This window comes from Polypterus senegalus, chromosome 18 (genome assembly GCF_016835505.1).
Source record: "Polypterus senegalus isolate Bchr_013 chromosome 18, ASM1683550v1, whole genome shotgun sequence".
Taxonomy (NCBI): domain Eukaryota; kingdom Metazoa; phylum Chordata; class Cladistia; order Polypteriformes; family Polypteridae; genus Polypterus; species Polypterus senegalus.
The window spans coordinates 54,246,604-54,268,793 of record NC_053171.1 but is presented as its reverse complement, the minus strand read 5'-3'; the positions used below and the strand labels follow the sequence as shown (position 1 = coordinate 54,268,793).

Sequence of the window (22,190 nt, the reverse complement as noted above, 5' to 3'; positions counted from 1 at the left end):
GACTCATGACCAATAAATGATGTGTTGGAGGCAGGCCTTCTTTTCAAATGCTCAATTGCATTTGAATGTGTTTTCTGTTTGTGCACTACTCTTGTTTTCCACAAATATTTATTTAATACTATTTTATCAAAAATACATATATTTAGGATGTTGTGAACATATGACTGGATGATTTGACATGTGGATTATGAGACACAATTGATTACTCCCACCCCCCACCCCTAAACAGTTTAGTATTATTTGCAGTCGTCTGGTGTTGATCTTTATGGACAAGTGTTCTGTTAGAAAATTTTTATCTCCATTCTGTATGAGAGTATGAGATTAAATTTTTTTTCTTGGTCATCACTATGTACTACATGTGGTTAGTAGCATATTAAAAATAATTTTGGGTGGAGTATTCCTTTAAAGAAAGGTTACAAATCCTCCATCTCCATATTAAAGGAGTAGATGGAGCAATTCATATGACACGGTTTTATATACTAAAACCTTAAATAAGCACAGCATATATTACATATATATGTATGTATGTAGGTATGTATGTATGTAGGTACGTACGTACTAGCTGTACACTGTTGGTGTGCCCACATAGTAATTAAACAGGACAAACTTTAAAAATCAATAAACGTGGGCACTATATCTGATCGTGTTCAACTCTGACGGGAGAGCATTCCCCGTGTGGGGAGAAAAGCACATGGCCATGATATCTCTGGCAATCGGCAACTACCCTCTAAAACACATGGAGCTCTGATCTCTCTCTCTCAAAAACGTCAAACGTTGCTTCTTAACAATCTGTAGATGATAATGTCTTTTGAACAAACGGGTATCACTAGCTAAGCAGAGGCAAGGTGCACTCCAACACATGGCGAGATGCAGACTAACTCAGAGGCTGGCGAGTGAATGAGGAAGGCCCGTCCCCCTGCTCTCGGCCCACAGCCACTCTCTTGGATTCGCACGCGAACTATGGTACTTAGTGTGCTGAGAGATGTAGACTATAATTTTTATAGCTACACATTACATAAGTTTTTTTTCATATCTTTATGACAGCTCGTCGTTATTTACCTAGTTAATAAAAACAAATCTGATTTTTATTGTTATGAGATAAGCTTATGAGGAAAAAAGCAATAAGACAAATTTGACAAATGTTTGCTTGACTTTGTTTTTAGAATGAATGCAGTAAATGTTAATTGTCCCAGGATGGTTCCAAGGTTAAAGAGTTTTTTGATGTCAAAGGTGTCTCTTTTGTATACAAGTGAATATTAGGATGTTTATAATACTCCATCTTTAAATGCTACTGAATATTGAAATTAATCCTTACCTGCAAGTGATAAAATGGAAAGTTTAGCCTGATGTTTTCTTTAAGATATGTGTAGAACACATTTTAGAGTGGAGGTATCAAACCATTGCTGCATTGCATGTTGGAGTACTAGAAAAATGTTACATAATGTTATTGTAGCAAAGCATGCAATTTTTTTTCTTTTTTGGAGAAGGCATCCTATAGTTGTATTAGCATATGGCCCAAATAATTAACCAATTATTTGTTTCTTCCCAGAAACAAAAACAGTGGACCTTTGACTGTTCCTCGTTCAGTTTGGTAGTTTTCTCACTTTTTAAAAGGGTGAACTTACAAGCCCACACATTACTGGAGCTACATCTTTTAGTAGTAGATGTTGTTTTGAACATTTTTGGGAGTGCCTTCTCTAGAAGTAAACATTAGAAACAAAATTGTTCAGTGACCTGAAACCTTGAGCAGGTGCTTTCTTAATTGTGCATTAAATACACAAGAGGAGACTAAAGTTGCAATTGCAGCATTCACTTATTAGAAACCAGTCCATCCATCCATTATCCAACACACCTACACACCAAGCACATACTACAGTTTAGGACAATTTAGAATTGCCAATGCACCTAACCTGCATATTGTGTCCCAGCGTTGAGTAACATTTGAGTTGTGTTTGGTTCTAGATAAGATGCTACTGAATCAAAAGACTCCAATACAAACTCCCACTCCCTTCCACTCTTAGAATTTATTCTGCCTAGTTTATAATTTTGGGGAATGAAGATAAGTGGAATTTTGAAACAAGCTGCACCGTCTAAGGCTTCTGGCAATGAAAACACACTTGCATGAATTACAGTACATATATAGGTATTTTGCATTCTAGCACTGAGGGAGACATAGCGGTACAGTATACAGGTTTACCTTTACATTCTTTATTTTTGGTAATGTATTAAGCCGAGTTTGAAATTAAAGTGTTTTGGGGGCATATTTAGGGTTTAAACTATGAAAATAGGCATTTTTTTTAACCACATCCAAAATTTGTGGTTTTTCACAATTTGCGGGTGCTCTAGGAACGTAACCCCCACGAATTTTGGGGGTATACTGTATCGCAAAACTTTAGTCCTAGTGTGAAAAATCATTTTAATGTTTTTCTGGCCTCTTTCTTTCCAGCAAAAACTTGGAGGCTCTCAGGCTAACTCCTCTACTGCAGATAAGCTTGTCCTTAAATCATGCAGTCTTTTTCATGTTACTGTTGGTTGTGCTTTCTCTCCGAAAGCCAATGAAATTTTACATGGGATATGTTCATTTTTAACTTTAGGTGTTTCACAGTTCGTGTGTTTCCTGGACAGCAGCTAACTGGAAAGCTCACAATTCATGCAATATTTAAGTCAGTGGTGTTAAGTTTGGCAAATGACAATTTTCTTTATATACCGTAAATACCCACATATAGGACGCATTTTTTTTTTCTTAAGAACTAGACCTAAAAACCCAGGTGTGTCTTATACATGGATACAGTTTCTCTTTTAGTTTGTACATGTTTAGTTTCTCCCTGTGCATTTCCTGTGGAGGGAGGGAGGGAGGGGAGAGAGAGAGAGAGAGAGAGAGAGAGAGAGAGAGAGACACACACACACACACACACAGATGCTTCAGGCTCGCAAGAGAGGGAGGACTGAATGCATAAGGTAGAAAAGGCTTGTTTTTGTTTTCAGTTCTGTTTACAGTTCATAGCATGCATTGTGGCAATGTTACTTTTCTTGGTGGTTTATTAAATTACGGATTTTTCAAATGTTCATTTTTTTCCCTGTAAAACTCATTAAAAAAAAAAAAAAGTGTTTTTAGCGAGCGGTTCCCAGCACTATAGCGCAAACTATTGCAGTGTTAATTTTCTCTGTTGTTCAAGGTTTTCTTAGTGTTATTCAATGCGTGATACTCTCGGTGCATAGACGGGAGCGTCCATTGGATTTTATGATCGTGTGTGCGTGTGTCAGTGCCTCTCCTCAGCTTTTGATGCGTCGCTAATACTGTATTGATTTTGGAGAATGACACGCCGTTTGAAAGCTCATTTTGCAATACATCCACCTGTATGCCTTATTGTAACGTTTGGAAATTGTTTTATTTTGAATTCTCACGTCACCGATACATCGTTTTCACCATCTAGTATGTTTCTCGCTCTTTGTTGTTCAGAGAGAATCCAGCCTAACACAAACGCAGGATACAATCACTGGCGGCAGCAGCTTTTAATTAGTAACTCAAAATCAGGATGCGTCCTATAAACAGGTACACAGGTTTTTCCATGGTTTTTAGGTTCAAAAATCCACTGCGTCCTATACATAGTATTGTCCTATATGCAGGTATTTACGGTAATTGTGTTACCCTCTAGAATTAAGACAGAACAGGCTGCATCATGTATGGACTTGGTGTAAAGATAGATGATTGGTTGCAAAAAAAAAATATATATATATATATATATATATATACACACATGCAGACCTAGACAAATCAGTTTTGTTATTGACATCTAATATTATGTTCAGGAAAGTTTTGTGATAAGAAATATGAAAAAATAGCCTCGCTGTTCACAAAATCGGAGCAGCATGGATGCATTCCTGGCCCAACAATGGAGGAATACTGACCGTTTCTAGAGTACTTTTATTGTTGGTTTATACATCATACTTCAGAGACACAAAATCTATAACATTAACTTGGTGAATGAGAACCTGAGTCACATTTCAACGATTGCAGTTTTCATATCTTTCTGTGTTGCTGTAATTTATTATTGGTACAATTAGAGATAAAACAAAATAATTCAAGTTTATTGACGTTTACAAATGTACAATAAATTCATGCTTTCAGCTCTACTCAGTTGGTAAAAACATAACAATAATTAATAAAAAATAATTGGACACTCGGCATGCAATACAAGTACAGTTCACGCAATTTTATATATGTATCTGCAAGTATTATATGTTTGAGCATGTTTTTTTATGTCACATCTGAATTCTTACTATTGTCACAGAACCTACCAACACCTTATTCCATTTGCCAGCAGGTAGAAGTAAGAAAAGCGTCAATGTCAGATGTCTTTAAATATTCTGTTTGCCTTCCTGAATAAGTGAGTGTTATACATCTGCTGAAGAGAAGGACCTTGGGTGCCAGTCATATTCTATGTCGCTTTCACCACTTTCTGCAGTGTTTTTCATTCTTTAAGTATTTCTGAACATTATTTACAGCCATTTGTGTAAATCATCCTTCTAATTTATCATATTAATAAATGTAGTATGTGTGATTTTGATCCCATATTGGCTGCGCATTTACTTTTGCGTCATTTTCTAACGCAAAATCACTGGAGCATTTCTAGAAGAGATCAAAGGTCTAACATCGGGTGGACAGGTTTGTAGAAGGGTGTCTAGATGTTGACAGATCCACCCCTGATTGCATAGTTGTTCTTATGTTTAGAAAAATAAAGCAAGAAAATGAGTAAGAGAATGCAAGTTGAAGGCAATATAGCATTATACTGTCTCTTGTTATAAATTACTGTTAAAGGACTGCAGTTTCAACATTACTTTCTGACCAACATTAAGAAACATCTAGCTACATGTTCCTCTTCTCTTACTTATTAAGAGTATCTGGAGTGTTTTTAATTTTAACAATAAACTTAACTAACAGACTTTTAGTCAGAATTACCAGTTTTTATACACATGGGCTTTGACATTGGTCGATAATGTGGTTTTTTGGACGTCGCTGCCACATTAGCACAGGGAATGAAATTTTTACCATGGAGCTTTTCATCCCTGATTTCTTATTTGAGTTAGGAGTTTTCGGTTTAGTTTTTGTTTTGTGTTCAAAGCTTTGAGTTTGGTTTTTTTTTTTTGCACCGTTATGAAAAAATCACCACATATGATGTACCATTCAACTCATTTTGATGTCTATTTCAGAACGTGAAATTGGGGGATTTTACTTTTAATTATTTAGTGTAGTATGCCAGTGAAGAGTATCACTGTAACATAACATCTTTGACTGTCAGTGTGGCCTCAGGTGTTCAATACAGTTTTTGTTCCTTTTGTTCAACTCATGGCAATTTATTCAGAAATCTACTCATCTATTCGTTTTAATTTTTCTTTTTATTTTCTGCTAACCGAGTGTCTGTGAGGGCAACTGAGATAGGCTAATTGTGATGAATGCAGGTGCAGGGTATCTCTACCATTGTTGAGCTCCAACTTGCAGAAAAACGCATACATTGTACAGTGTAAAAATTATGCACTTCTAAACCAAAATATGTTTAATTTATGTGATTCTTCTTACTTTTTGCAGGTGTCTTAAAACTAACCATTTGCATGTGTGCAGAGCATATTTTCTTTTCAAATGGCTGAAAACCTGGCAAATGTCGTGCATGAACAGATTTCAGAGGATTTTCCAGATGTCCATCGGAGCAATGGGGTGAGTATTGTTAATTTGTAAATGCTTTTGGGCTTTGAATTATGGGGAGATCTCATGTTCCTCCATTTGTTTTTCAATTTTTTTCATTTATACAGCATCGGCCTCGTCGAGCTGTGGATTCAGATTGCCTGGAAAATTAATAATTTTACTCATCCAGTTAGTGTCCTCCAAAAAGTCAATTAGAAAAATGTATGCCATTACAGATATTTTTTTCACTTTAAATATGTAAGTTTCATTTGCTTTCCTTAGAATGATGGAACAGAGAGACGAAGGACTGAGGTCAGAGAGGCAGAGTCAAATGGACAGCCTGCCTCACGACCTTCCCGACCTGTAGAGAGTGAGGAAGACGAGGATGAAGAACTGACCTTGAAATATGGAGCAAAACATGTCATTATGCTCTTTGTCCCAGTCACACTGTGCATGGTGGTGGTTGTCGCAACCATCAAATCTGTCAGCTTTTACACTAAGAAAGATGGGCAGTTGTAAGTACCGTAATGTTTGTCTTTCCTAGTGCTTATCAGTCTCTCTTACAACTGGTAATTAACTTAATTTGTTTTACAAAGCCAAATGCAGAAATTCCATTCAATAATATATAGTCATTATGAGTTGAAGTGCTACATTTGATTCACAACACATTTTTGTTTTGTTAATTTAAGTCAATGTACATATGAAGTCTGATCAGACTGATTTGCTGAGAGTGAAAGGTGAAAATTTGACCAGTTCTAAGGAATGTCTTTAAAAAAAAATAAATGAATGCATTACACATACCACAATAAATCTATATTATATACAGTCAGGTCCATAAGTATTTGGACAGTGACACAGTTTCCATAGTTTTGCCTCTGTATGTATATCACCACAATAATTTGAAATAAAGCAATCATTATGTGATTAAAGGACAGACTTTCAGGTTTAATTTAATTTTAGGAATGATAGCCATTTTGATAAATTGTCTCTCAATTTTCATTGGCTGAGAGGTATTTGTACGTTTGACTGAAAGCTGTTCCATAGCCAGGTGGGAGCAGGTCCCTCATTTCATTAACGAATAAGCAGGTAAAAGATCTGGAATTGATTCCAAGTGTGGAATTTACATTTGTTGTTACATTACGAGGTCCAAAGAGCTGTCCATGCAAGTAAAAACAGGCCATCATTAGGCTGAGTAAACAAAACAAACCCTTTAGAGAGATGGCAGAAATACAAGGAGTGGTCAAATAAACCATTTGGAAATTCTTAAAATGAAAGAATGCACTGGTGAGCTCAGTAACACCAGAAGGCATAGAAAACCACAGAAAACAACTGTGCTGGATGATTGAAGAATTCTTCCCCCCTTTCAGAACATTTAGCCAAACCAAGAGCACTGTCTGGGTGGTAGACCTGTCATTGCCAAAGTCTACAATCAAGAGAAAACGTCATCAAAGTAAATATAGAGGGTTTAACACCAAGTGCAAACCACTGGTAAAACCTCAAGCATAGGAAGGGCAGATTAGACTTTGCCAGAAAACATTTTTTAAAAAGCCTGTTCAGTTCTGGAACAACTTGGACGACGGGAACAAAGATCAATATTTACCAGTATGATGGAAAAAGAAGAGTATGAAGAAGAAAAGTAAAGGCTCATAATCCAATGAATACCACATGATCTGTGAAATATGGTGGAGGCAGTGATGTGGAATGGGCACGACGGTCACTAGTGTTTATCGATAATATGACTGCTGGCTGAATTATGAATTGTACAAGGCTATACTGTCTGCTGAAACTTAGCCAAATGCTGCAAAACTGAAAGGACAATGGTTCACAGTACAGATGGACAATGAACCAAAACATACTGAGAAAGCAAACCAAGTGCTTTTCAGTGCAAAGTAATGGAGGATTCTTCAAAGGCCAAGTCGGTCAACAGACCTCAACCCAGACACACATTTCACTTGCTGCAAACAAAACTGATGGCAGAAAGTCATACAAACAAGCAACAACTGAAGATGACTGCGGTAAAGGCCTGGCATAGTTTCACTTGGGTGAGAACCCAGTATTTGGAGATTGCCATGGTTTCAGACTTCAGCCAGTCATTGAAAGGTATGTCAACCCAATATTGAAAATGGTCATTATATTTAATTATTTGTTTGTCCAAATACTTTTGAGCTCCTGAAAATAGAGGGACCATGAATAAAAATGGCTATCATTCTTAAACGGCTCATGCAATGTTTTTGGTATACCCCTTAAAGCTGAAAGTCTATACTTCAATCACATAATAATCGCTTTATTTCAAATCTGTTTTGGTGGTATACAGAGACAAAATTATGAAAATTGACACTGTCCAAATACCTATGGACCTGACAGTAGTTATGCATCGTTATTGGTAGTTATTCGTTGTTGCTCGTTATTCTTATCATAACCAGTTAAGTTGTTAAGTTGTATCAACATATCCACTTTGGGATGCAGGAAAGACATTTCATGTGATGCATGACAAATTCAGGTCTGAAAACTGTTTTTAATGGAGAAACGCAGAAGATACTAAAATACTCCCTTCACTATGTCATTCATATGTGCTTGACAGGATATATACTCCATTCCCAGAAGAGACGGACACAGTAGGACAAAGAGCTCTGAACTCCATACTAAATGCTACGATCATGATCAGTGTCATCATTGTCATGACGCTACTTCTGGTTGCCCTCTACAAGTATCGTTGCTATAAGGTAGATGCTTTGCATTTTCGTTTGTAGTTGACTTCTTATGGTAATATGAAAGATGTAAAGATTCATGCATCATGACTGCTTTTGTAAATATTGGCACCTCCTAGTGCTTAGATCCTTTTTGTATATTTATGTCTGCATGTTTGCCTGTCTTGTGTGCAAATTTGCCAGAATGAGCTTAGACTCTTCATACAATAATAATATTGTCAGGGTAACTTAGGTGTAGTTTTGAAGCGTTGACAGCCTGTTGTAAAAAGCATGCATTTTGTTTTATTATTAAACTGATACTCCATCTGTTTTTTCTTGCTTCATTTTTTGGCCTTTTCTGGTTTATCTGGGAAGTAAATCTTATTGGTCTGTACTGTGTAGTTGTTTGAAAATGCAGTGTACACTTTTTCCAGGATTTAAGTAAAGGCATAAAAATATATAATTCCTATACCATAACCAGTGATGAGAACCTATTATCATTCCTTTTCATGGTGCCATGCTCATATGGAGATTTCTTTTTCCCAAAGCCATTTACCAATCTCAAACATCATTTTCAAGACCAGGCCATCACCTTAGGTTCCAGATAATCACATAACGTGCTTATTTACCCTTGGGGAAAAACCAGCTACGAATAGGGTTTTATTTTTTAATTTTTTTTCTTATTTTAACAAAAAAAAATGTGTAATAGAAACATGTGTATACCAAAGCGTCAATGTAAATGCAGTAGGAAAGGTATGTCTAATGTCAACGTCTGTACTGATGCAGGTTTAGAATATGTCCTTTGTGATATGTTTTGAAATAGTCACCATCACACAACTGGATATTTAACTCTGAGCAGTTGAAGCTTACCTCTTTGCCTCTTTTTCTGTTGCTTGCACATGAGAATGTAGAATGTCAGTGGATGACTTTCACGATCATTGTGCTCACTGTGTTACTGTATTCCAGCACAGTGCAAGGCTTAGTAACATCCACATTTCACAAATATTATTCACAATGCAGCAACTGTCAGTGCTTAGAAGGCTAATATATTTCTTGTCCTTCCACTTGATTGCCACATAGCTACTACACTCTGCTGCTGCTTTACATGATTTGAAGTCCCTACCCATTTAGTGGCTGTTTTGTTGTACAGTGTTATATGAATCCATTTCTCTGGCTGTGTCTTCATCTCATGACCAGTTCACATTGTCAGCCCTATCACTTCATAAACCAATTGTTCATCTACATTTGTTTTAAAAATTACTTTACTGTTTTGTCATTGTGTGTTTGTTTTTGTTAGTGGCTCTGTCCCACTCATGCATATTGTTACATCACCATAGAGTGGCAAAACATACAGAAACATTAATGTTTTTTTGCAGCATGATGTTATTTTATCCAGTAGATAGACGACTGCTTTTCAGGATTAGCACTGTAAAGTGCATCATTACCTGTCACACTGAGAGACCTGCAGGCATAACTATATTTTCATACAATTCCAGATCTAAGAGATTATATCCATGAATCAGCAGTGCATCTTCATTTTTCCTGGTGATATAGGAGGAATACCTTGTGATTTTTGTTTGGAAAAAAAAAATAGGCATGGTTATCTCTCTGGAGTTTTATCTTTGGTGCTGCAACTTACATACTGTTCTGACTTACCTTGGCCACATAGCAGACTGTAGTTCAAAGTGCTTTACAAAAAATAGAAGAAATAGTTACAATCGTATATTTTAAAAATAAAGAAATACAGACAATACAAAGAAGCAAACAAATGAAATTGAAACACATGAGTCCTTAACAGAATTAAGAATTACCTACTTAAATTACAGTGTGGGGGTTGGCTTTGCCTGAGTGTTCTTTCTTTTCCTTGCTTATACCCAAGATGTATTGGCAGGGCTCTAGACTAACTTTTTGCACTGGCGCGCCTAACTTTTTTTCTTAGGTGCACCCAAATTTTCAACCGCATCACATTTAACACCACAGTTTTACAAGTTCACTTTATTTATTTATTTGTTTTATTTTTTTAATCGCTGTCCATATAGGCAATATTGACTTGGAAATGATTAACTAACAATCTGGTCAATAGAAAGTTCTTTATTTGAAGGCAAGCACAATTCTACAGGAAAGGTAACTTACTGAAAAAGTGTTGGTGCTTAAAGTGCTTTACTGAGCTGAAATTTAAACTTAAAAAATCTCAAGATAAATTAACTAAAAAGAAAATCTAAATTAAGTGTTTTAAGGGCTTCAAACTGAACATCTCATGGCTCAATGTCTTATGGACTATCCTCCATTGCAGTCACATGCCCCTCGGATGGCCAACTCCTGTAGTTTGGCCTTCTTGATCTTTGGCCTTGTCTAAACCAAGGTCTAGTGCCATGTACGCACTGTTCGCAATTTGCACAGACGTCTTTTTTTTCCCAATGTATCTGCGATGACTCCTATAAATTGGCGACGCGACATCATTGCTGTACGTCGGGTTTACGTTCAAGCCATTTTTCTTCATTAGAATTATTTCGGACTTGAATTTAGTGAAGGGAAGTTCTTCTTTTGCAATATTGTAGGCAACGTTAAACTTAATTATCATCTCGGCCTCGTCTGATGATCTGTTTGCTGCTGCCTGCGCTGAAAGGCAGCGGGAGAGGGACACTTGAGCAGTGCATTTATCGCGGCATGTAATGTGTTTTATAGATGCATTGTGCTTTTTCAGCGTTTCAATTCTAAATGTATTAGAACCAGTCACAAATGCACTACTGCCGGCTATGGTCTTCCCACACTCTTTACAGTAAATACAGTGCATTATATTATCAGCTTTACTGTACCTTAGCCAGGGAAACTGGTCAAGCCACTCTTTTCGAAATGTATACACTTTACACCTTTTAATTTCAGTGGGCTCGGACTCGATCGTATGTGGCTCATTATCTAATGCCGTCTGTGGACCAGGGCTTGCTATAACTTGGGAGGTTGATGGCTCCGTGTCAGAGCATTGGTTATGATTTTCGGACGGATCAGGCCCTAACTTAACATTCTTAACGAAAAAGCTGTCAATCGTTCTTTTCATCTTCTCTCATAATCCACGGCTACATCCACTGTTTACCTGATGGGCTACTCACCTCTCTCTGTCTGACTGCATCACATGCATTTTCAAACGTACACACACGTACAGGAATATCTGGACCACGGCCAATCAGAGGGGGGGCGGGATCCGCCCTTCACTATCTCTGATTGGTTTAGACCACGATATGGGCCTAATGTCTGTCTGTTGTTGAACAACAGGGAGACTTTAAGAGTCATGGAGTTTCGCTTTTTTCCCCCTCGAACGGCTGGTCGCAGCGGTGCAACCTTTGATTTTTTTTTAGTCGCACCATTGAGAAATTTGGTCGCACTCTAGAGCCCTGATTGGGTTTTTCTTGTATTTTACTTGATCAACATTATGTGGAAAACAATTTCAGTAATAAAAAGTACAACCAAAACTGTTCTGTGGGAGGATGCCACGTTTAATGTACAGACTCTACAAAAAGAAACAAAAATTAAAGGAGTGGGTGAATTTTGCCATTCTTGCACAGTGTACTAGAGTTTTGTGAGCTTCTTGGGACTGATGTATCTTTTGTGGAAGCTGGTCCAAAAATGAAGGCTGACTACAGTTTTTGCTTTTCCTTTGCAGGTCATTCATGGCTGGCTAATCATCTCATCATTGCTATTACTGTTCTTTTTTTCCTACATTTATCTAGGGTGAGTATACTATTTCTGCTACGAATTGTCTTCTAATGCCTGATATTCTTGTGCTTTCTTTTCTGATAAAGAGGAGAAACATTGGGTTGACAGCAAAGCATATTGTTGCCTCTAGGTACTGCCACATTGGATGGAGAAGTTGCTTAAGATGTAGGTTTCTACTACATGTGATAGAAAGCTGTGCTTGGTGAAAGTGAGATCAGGCCAGGGAATGGGCATCCCAGTAAATTGTGTGAGTTTGTAGAGTGTTATCTTTGGCTTGTTTCAATCCAGGCAGGGTGGTGTGATCTAATTGGTTTACATATTTGACCAGCCTGTTATCTAGGTCTTGGAAGTTGATCCTCAGTACGACTAACACTTTGGTGTTCTCCAGAGAGGACATACTAAATCCCTTAACTGTGTTGTGATGGCAGTGATTTCCAACACAGTAGTGCTAGAATTTTTTTTTTTTTTGTAAGCAAGTACTAGTCAAAACTGTCATTGTGGTGTGTGTGTGTGTGTGTGTTTTTTTTTGTTTTTTTTTTATATAGACTCTGTGACCTGGTTGCAGCAATAGTGTGAGGGGTTAATATTCACCTCAGAAAGAATGGTAGGGAATAGCCTAGAAGTTACACCAGTTTAAAATTCAATATGGTACATCCTAAGCACTAATTGAGTCTAAAGGAAAGAGATGATATTTTACAAGTAATAATTAGTATGGATAAGAAAATAAAAATTGCAAAAGGAGTGCATGATTTAAGGACTGTCTAGAGATTGTTGTTAAGCACTATAAGGCAGCCAGGCCTTTAATTTTTCTTGGCTTTGTTAAATCATGTACTACTGTCTCCCTGGTATTAAAAGGTATTCAATAACTTATAAACAGTCCTACCACATTCATAGAGGTGCCTCAAAATATCCTGATGAATCTATTTTGCTTCTGGCTCAAATTTAAATTGTTTAATTAAAATTACTGCTTATCTTGAAACATGAACAGGCATCACTCAAAAGTTTACACTGTTATATTACATTAATCTGAATTAACTCTGAACTATCAGCTGTGAGCAGGGGTTTTCAGTTAAAGTAGCTGTTCTGCATGAGATAACCCACACTGAGCTGCAAAGCGTATGGCACAGACCTAATGTTACACACCCTGCTTTCAGTTCCCTAAGGCAAGACATTACTTTTCATGGACTGGATTAATTGAGGCAGATAATGAATACGTTTTTATATACATCTGATTTGGTTCTGTCACTATTGTGTTTCTGTATGGGCATCATCAATCTAAACAAAAAGCACGTAATTAAATGTTAAACAAGATCAACATTGTCCTACACACTTTAGATGTAGCCAAATAACTTCTAATAGATCATTTCAGTAACATAAGCAATTTTAACGATAATTAAAATTACAGAGAAGTGCTGCAGTTTTTTACCTTTATTTTTGTTTTTCTTTTTTTCTTTGCTTGTATTTCACTTTTAAAGCTTTTTTATTCAAAAGTTTATTTGCTTTGTTCCACATCAGGGGATAATTAGTTTCCATTTCCAAATTGTTTGGCTGTGTTTCACAATACAAACTTTCAAACCAATTAAACATATCAATAAACACCCTGTGGATGAGTTGTGGACTTCTTCCACTGGACAGAAACTTTTTTTTCCTGTCAATATTAGTGAGGGTTAACACAAGTATTGTTTGCTTATGGTGCATTGTCTGTCATTATATGGTTTATTTACCAAACACAGCTTTATGAGCAAAACGCCTGTCTTCAAATAAATGACAAAATGTTTGAAAAATATGCGCTACTAGGCATGCTATGAAAAGGACATGTGTGAAATGGGCACATATATATATTTGACTAAGTCACACCACAGAGCCCTGCCCACCAACTCTAAGACCATGGGATACGCATGACAGAGCCCCGCCCGCCAACTCGAACCCTCCTTCTGCGTCATGGGATATGCACGACAGAGCCCCGCCCGCCAACTCTAACCCCCTTCTGGTGTCACCCCTCGCTCTCGAAGCATGCACACTCCCTGCTCATGTGCCCGCACGCAACACCTCACCAAACGCAGCCTTAGTCGCTTTCGTCTCTGCTACAGTCCACATGCACCTCTGAGCCACGTTGACTTTTCATTGTTCTTTTCGGTTCCAGCTGCTTTTCTATCTATCTATCTATAATCGACCAAGTTGCCTGACCATGGGGTACACACGACAGAGCCCCGCCCTCCCACTCTAACCCTCCTCCCGCCTCATGGGGAACACACAACAGAACCCCGCCCGCCAACTGTAACCTTGCTCTTGAGGACTTATCCCTACCGACGAAGTAACTTTCACCAGTGTTGACTCCATCGTCACAGATGATCCTGCAGATCAACTTTCATTCCCCAAAGAATTTCTTAACAGTCTTACTCCCACTGGCATGCCTCCGCATACAGAAAATTAGAATATCATGACAAAGTTGATTTATTTCAGTAATTCCATTCAAAAAGCGAAACTTGTGTATTAGATTAATTCATCACACACATACTGATGTATTTCAAATGTTTATTTCTTTTAATTTTGATGATTATAACTGACAAATAATGAAAGTCCCAAATTCAGTATCTCAGAAAATTTAGAATATTGTGAAAAGGTTCAATATTGAAGACACCTGGTGCCACACTCTAATCAGCTAATTAACTCAAAACACCTGCAAAAGCCTTTAAATGGTCTCTCAGTCTAGTTCTGTAGGCTACACAATCATAGGGAAGACTGCTGACTTGACAGTTGTCCAAAAGACAACCATTGACACCTTGCACAAGGAGGGCAAGACACAAAAGGTCATTGCTTAAGAGGCTGGCTGTTCACAGAGCTTTGTGTCCAAGCACATTAATAGAGAGGCGGAGGGAAGGACAAGATGTGGTAGAAAAAAGTGTACAAGCAATAGGGATAACCGCACCCTGGAGAGGATTGTGAAACAAAACCCATTCAAAACTGTAGGGGAGATTCACAAAGTGTGCACTGCAGCTGGAGTCCAGGGGTGCGGAAATCCAAAGTCCGACTCGTCCGACACGGGTAAATTGACCGTCAGACAAGCGTGTTTTCCGGTTTCAGTTGTCCGCGGACAAGTGCAATTTTTCTGGAGAAAAAAAGAATTAAATGTGCAGTGCAGGGCACATTTTTACCACTACTTTCAAATTTTAAACATTGGGGTACGTACTTCGTGCAGAAACAGTCTACTTAGGCATGTTCTTCATGTCTCAAATTGGTATTCAATATTGTTTACAAAATGATGGCTGAATTTTCAAAGGGGAAGCACTCTTGTGGTCTTACATAAGTATTTTACCCTACTATTTACACGCTTGGAGATGCGGTCATTTTTTTCATGCCGACATTACGATGTCATTTGATGATTTTTCATTATAATCGATAACTTTTTATATATTAATAAAATTAATTTTTTCTACATAAAAATGCGGTCATTTCACCAACAATGCAATTGTCTTTGCCACATAAAGCTTGTTAGGCATTTGATCTTTTCTGAAATTTGCGATTTCGCGTAGGTTGTGATATATTGAGGAGTTAAGAAATTTATTGCGTGACATCAATTTTGATTAACTCTCTATAGATCGTTTTTGATTAGAGAATTTTTCATATAAAACAAGTTGGTTTCGCGCTGTCAGTTTTTTAAAAATAAAGAAAACATTCTAACGGTTTCCAAATGTTATGAAATATCAATAAAAATCTTCACTTGGACGCGATTTATTTTTTTTCCCCCGACAACATCGGTAATATTTACTTCTTTGGAAATGTAACCTCTTGCTGAATTTTGAATAGGTCATTAGGAATTACCTACGTAACCCATAATGCACTGCGGTAAGCACGTTGTTCTCGCTATATGCGTGTTGTTGAAACTGAAGCAAGTAGCATCGCGGATGAGAAATGGATCATGATTAAAACTGGCACAACAGGCCTTGAAAAATCTAAGGAAGCGTAGTAAGGTCACTGTGGAAAAAAATATGGACACAGTGAAGACAAAAAAATGTAAATGTCGAGATTAAAGTCGACATGTTGACTTTATTCTCGTAGTGTATTTTGTCAGTAGAATGTCACAAACTAAATTTGATCTTTAAAATGAATGTTTCATTTACTAGATTTTCTCAAACCCCGTCATAAATTAATGTAGCACATTAAATGCTTTATATTAAGTGTTCCCCGACCCAGTTGTTAATCTCTGCGCGCTTCTTAAACTGACTTTCTCTTGCAGTGAGAGGCGCCAGCAGCAATCGTCGCACATTGACTTCATGATATTCCTGCTCAATGAACATTCAGAATACCAAGATAAATACTTTATATCTTTTTCACGATGAAATGCATTAAAGCATGTATTAGACATGGGTGGCGGGGGGCACGGTGGCGTGGCTTTAGTGCTGCTCCTTTGCATTAAGGGGTTCTTGGGTCTACGTTCAGTGTAGAGAAGTTTATGGCGGATGTGATGAGGCTCCAAAAAACGATATTTGAATGGGTATTGCACATGTTTAACTAAAATATTGTGTAAATGTTGGGTTCGTGATCTGGAGGTTGGAGATACGAACGCAGAATTCAATGGATGTTTTTCTGAGCAGGCTTTCTTTATTGCATGTTTGCTGTGTCTATCGTACGTACTAAACCCCCAGTTCCCAGCCTTTGTCTTTCTCTATATAACCAATCACCACACGATAAACGTCTTTGTGAAATTAAAACTAGTTATAAACCTAGACCTCAGTTTTCAGAACTTTAAAAACAATTTTTGTTATACACGTTTAATTATGCCATCCATTCAGAGGTCTAAGCTTATAACTAGTTTTAATTTCACAAAGACATTTATCGTGTGGTGATTGGTTATGTGCAGAAAGAAAACATGAGTCTAAAAGTAAGAAAAAAGTTGATTCAATTGAAAAAGCGTTTTCTAAAGCTGAAGGCTCGAAGGGTTGAGCGTTATACTAGGCTGTTCAATACTGCTTCTTTAGAAGAGTTTGATCCATGACCAGCTGTGGAATTCTGGCTGTCACCTGGCAACAGGCACTTCACTCATAAAAAACCTGAAAAGTCATCAGCATCCACTTCTGCAGGACCATCAGGAACCATGCAGTTCAGCTCAAGCAGAAATGAACAGCATTCAGCCCATGCTGTCTGAGATGGTAAAGATTCTTGGGGGAGAAGATGTTGCAAGACAAAAGCTGAAGAACATGCCAGAAAATGAATCAGGACAGTGTTCTGTTATGTAACTGTAATATATGAAAAAAGAACTAGTGTAGCTATAATGAAGGCATTGTTTATTAGCCAGTTAAAATAAGGGAATCTTTTATATAATGTTCTAGAGCAAGGTGGCAAAATACTACTCCCTGAAATAACTTTTTTCAGTTTTAAAATGGAAGGCAGTTTTGGTATCAAAAGAGTTTAGAAAAAATAAACTATTTTTCACTTTTATTATTTGTTTATGGGCAAGTGAATTTAACTGGCGGACAAGTGGAGTTTCTAAGTTCACTTGTCCGTGGACAAGTAGAAACAAATTTGATTTCCACACTCCTGAAATCAGTGCTTCAAGAACCACTACGCACAGACGTATGCAAGACATGGCTTTCAGCTGTCGCATTCCTTGTATCAAGCCACTCTTGAACAAGAGACAGCGTCAGAAGCGTCTCGACTGGACTGCTGCTGAGTGGTCCAAAGTTATGTTCTTTGATGAAAGTAAATTTTGCATTTCCTTTGGAAATCAAGGTCCCAGAGTCTGGAGAAAGAGAGGAGAGGCACAGAATCCACGTGGCTTGAGGTCCAGTGTAAAGTTTCCACAGTCAGTGATGGTTTGGGGTGCCGTGTCATCTGCTGGTGTTGGTCCATTGTGTTTTCTGAGGTCCAAGGCCAACGGAGCCATCTATCAGGAAGTTTTAGAGCTCTTCATGCTTCCTGCTGCTGACGAACTTTATGGAGATGTAGATTTCATTTTCCAACAGGACCTGGCACCTGCACACAGTGCCAAAGCTACCAGTACCTGGTTTAAGGACCATGGTATCCCTGTTCTTGATTGGCCAGCAAACTCGACTGTCCTTAACCCCTGAGCAGCGCCACAGACTGATCGACTCCATGCCACGCCACATTGCTGCAGTAATCCAGGCCAAAGGAGTCCCAACTAAATATTGAGTGCTGTACATGCTCATACTTTTCATGTTCATACCTTTCAGTTGGCCAACATTTCTAAAAAAAATCCTTTTTTTGCATTGGTCTTAATTGATATTCTAATTTTCCGAGATACTGAATTTGGGACTTTCATTAGTTGTCAGTTATTGTCATCAAAATTAAAAGAAATAAACTTTTGAAATACATCAGTCTGTGTGTAATAAATGAATCTAATATACAAGTTTCACTTTTTTAATGGAATTACTGAAATAAATCAACTTTGTCATGATATTCTAATTTTATGACCGGGACCTGTAAACTCAAAATTAAAATTGGTTCAGTTGTCATGCTTCTCAGAAACCCCATGCCAGCTAAAGGCCTCTGTAATGGCACTAGACTTTCTGTTACCAGCATTCACCGCAATGTACTGGAGTGTAAAACTATCACAGCTGCTACCTCACAAACTGTCCTTATTCCCCAGATTTCCCTGACCCCATCAGATTCAAATTTGCCTTTTACTTTTACACACAGACAATTTCCTGTTAGATTGGCCTTTGCAATGACAATAAGGCACAGGGCCAAACTTTCAAAAAGATATGCCTGTATATGCCAAAACCAGTTTTCAGTCACGGACAATTGTATGTTGCTCTCTCCAGAGTTCCATCTTTTCATTCACTCACAGTCGTATCCTCAAACCCACCCCATTTGGACAACTATGTCTTTCAGGAAGTGTTCACCCATCAATAAATTATGTGGTGTATACTACACCACAGGTTGGCTAGTGTATTATAAAATGCAATCTGTCTCGAGATCATTATTGATGTGCTTCAGATTCAGTTACACATTAAACCTAACAGGTGAGTTTCATTAAACGGTATGATGTTGCATATTTATACCCCAGTAGTCACCATATAAATGTAGCATCAATTTAGGTTATCTTATATCGCATGTGTACTGTCATAACTTCTACAACAATTTGCTAATGTCCATGTTGTAATTAACTTTTACTATGTATTTTGAAGTTACTGCTCCTCCTTACCTGAATTGAACCCAAAAAGTGATCATATCGCAAGGATGTCCCACCTGTGTTATAAGTTCAAGGGGATGATCGTATGCCTAATGGGCAGAGCTGTACATTTCTAACCAGAACTGTATGTGTTTTGATAAGGCCCAGGCCTATTGATTTAGTACAGTGGAACCTCGGTTCATGACCATAATTCATTCCAAAACTCTGGTCGTAACCCGATTTGGTCGTGACCCGAAGTAATTTCCCCAAAAGGATTGTATGTAAATACAATTAATCCGTTCCAGACAGTATGAACTCTATGTAAATATATATTTTTAAAGATTTTTAAGCACAAATATAGTTAACCATACCATAGAAATCCCAGCGTAATAGTAAAAACATTGAATAACAATGAGAAAACCTTGAACAACAGAGAAAACTAACATTGCAAGAGGTCGTGCTATAGCGCTACGAACCGCTTGCTGTAAACACTTTTTTTTTTTAATGAGTTTTAAGCACAGGGAAAAAAATGAACATTTGAAAAATCCGTAATACAAAAACTAACCATAAACCACCAAGAAAACTAATCTTGCATGAGTCGAGTTCTGGCATGAAGGAAGTGAGGAGGAACTGGGTGGAGAGGAGGTTACAGATTTAGGGAGAGTCCAGCTCCGTGAGGGAGGAATGTTCTCCTTCAGGTGTTTTCTCTGTTGTGATTTCTTGGGTTTCTGGTGTTTTTAGCTGTTTAGCTGGTGGATCAGACTTCACGAAATAGCAGTCTAATGTGACTTGCCTTTTCCTACACATTTAAAATTTTTCGGAAATGAGAGAAGACATTGTTGTTCATCGTGTTTATCGCTCTGTTCATAACTGCTTAATCAGGGTGGTTCTTCTCGAAAAAATCCTGGCACTCATTCCATTTTTCCATGATGGCTTTTATCGCATCACTTTTTATAACCGCCCTTTCCTCTTTTTCCCTGGTGGACTGCTCCTTGGTGAGCAACCGAAGCTGCTCCTGCTGGAGTTCAGCGAGTTCCTCCGTCGTCAGCTCCTCCTTGTGATTCAGGACCAGCTCCTCAATGTCCTCATTGTCCACTTCAAGACCCATGCTCTTGCCCTGGACACAATCTCATCCACAACAGAAGGCTCAGTGCTTTCTAAAACCTGTTTAGCAACACATTCAGGCCAAAGTTTCTTCCAGGCCGAGATCAAGGTCCGGTGTGTGACATCTTCCCAGGCTTTATCAATATTAAAATGGTTCTTCCAGAACTGTTTCAGGGTCAAAGACGTCTCCTCGGTCACATTAAAACACCTGGGGCCTCATGTATAAACGGTACATACGCACAGAAATGTTGCATAAGAACATTTCCACGTTCAAATCACGATGTATAAAACCTACACTTGGCGTAAAGCCATGCACTTTTCCACGGTACCTCATACCCTGTCGTACGCAAGTTCTCCACTCGGTTTTGCAGACTGGCGGCACCCAGCGTCAAAGCAGTACTAATGTTCCTGTGTGGTTACTCTTTATTTCTTAGATCCACATTCCTGCCGAGGCTTTATAAATACAAACCGGATTCCAAAAAAGTTGGGACACTAAACAAATTGTGAATGAAAACTGAATGCAATGATGAGGAGATGGCAAATGTCAATATTTTATTTGTAATAGAACGTAGATGACAGATCAAACGTTTAATCCGAGTAAATGTATCATTTTAAAGGAAAAATATGTTGATTCAAAATTTCACGGTGTCAACAAATCCCAAAAAAGTTGGCACAAGTAGCAATAAGAGGCTGGAAAAAGTAAATTTGAGCATAACGAAGAGCTGGAAGACCAATAAACACTAATTAGGTCGATTGGCAACATGATTGGGTATAAAAAGAGCTTCTCAGAGTGGCAGTGTCTCCCAGAAGCTAAGATGGGTAGAGGATCACCAATTCCCACAATGTTGCGCAGAAAGATAGTGGAGCAATATCAGAAAGGTGTTACCCAGCGAAAATTGCAAAGACTTTGCATCTATCATCATCAACTGTGCATAACATCATCCGAAGATTCAGAGAATCTGGAACAATCTCTGTGTGTAAGGGTCAAGGCCGTAAAACCATACTGGATGCCCGTGATCTCCGGGCCCTTAAACGACACTGCACCACAAACAGGAATGCTACTGTAAAGGAAATCACAGAATGGGCTCAGGAATACTTCCAGAAACCATTGTCAGTGAACACAATCCACCATGCCATCTGCCGTTGCCAGCTGAAACTCTACAGTGCAAAGAAGAAGCCATTTCTAAGCAAGATCCACAAGCTCAGGCGTTGTCACTGGGCCAGGGATCATTTAAAATGGAGTGTGGCAAAATGGAAGACTGTTCTGTGGTCAGACGAGTCACGATTCAAAGTTCTTTTGGAAATCTGGGACGCCATGTCATCCGGACCAAAGAGGACAAGGACAACCCAAGTTGTTATCAACGCTCAGTTCAGAAGCCCGCATCTCTGATGGTATGGGGTTGCATGAGTGCCTGTGGCATGGGCAGCTTGCATGTCTGGAAAGGCACCATCAATGCAGAAAAATATATTCAGGTTCTAGAACAACATATGCTCCCATCCAGACGTCATCTCTTTCAGGGAAGACCCTGCATTTTTCAACAAGATAATGCCAGACCACATTCTGCATCAATCACAACATCATGGCTGCGTAGGAGAAGGATCCGGGTACAGAAATGGCCAGTCTGCAGTCCAGATCTTTCACCTATAGAGAACATTTGGCGCATCATAAAGAGGAAGGTGCGACAAAGAAGGCCCAAGATGATTGAACAGTTAGAGGCCTGTATTAGACAAGAATGGGAGAGCATTCCTATTTCTAAACTTGAGAAACTGGTCTCCTCGGTCCCCAGACATCTGTTGAGTGTTGTAAGAAGAAGGGGAGATGCCACACAGTGGTGAAAATGGCTTTGTCCCAACTTTTTTGGGATTTGTTGACACA

At 38.3% G+C, this 22,190-nt stretch overlaps 1 protein-coding gene across 2 annotated transcripts in view; it reads left to right on the top strand.

Moving 5' to 3' along the window:
• The window catches only part of psen1 (presenilin 1), a 52,874-nt gene that overhangs the window by 6,079 nt on the left and 24,605 nt on the right, over positions 1–22,190 (top strand). For both annotated transcript variants that reach the window (XM_039741481.1, XM_039741480.1), the window contains 4 exons: positions 5,588–5,713; positions 5,963–6,195; positions 8,262–8,403; positions 12,026–12,093. In XM_039741481.1, coding sequence (XP_039597415.1) covers positions 5,639–5,713; positions 5,963–6,195; positions 8,262–8,403; positions 12,026–12,093 — 518 coding nt within the window. In that variant the 5' untranslated portion in view covers positions 5,588–5,638. The remainder of the gene's footprint in view (positions 1–5,587; positions 5,714–5,962; positions 6,196–8,261; positions 8,404–12,025; positions 12,094–22,190) is intronic.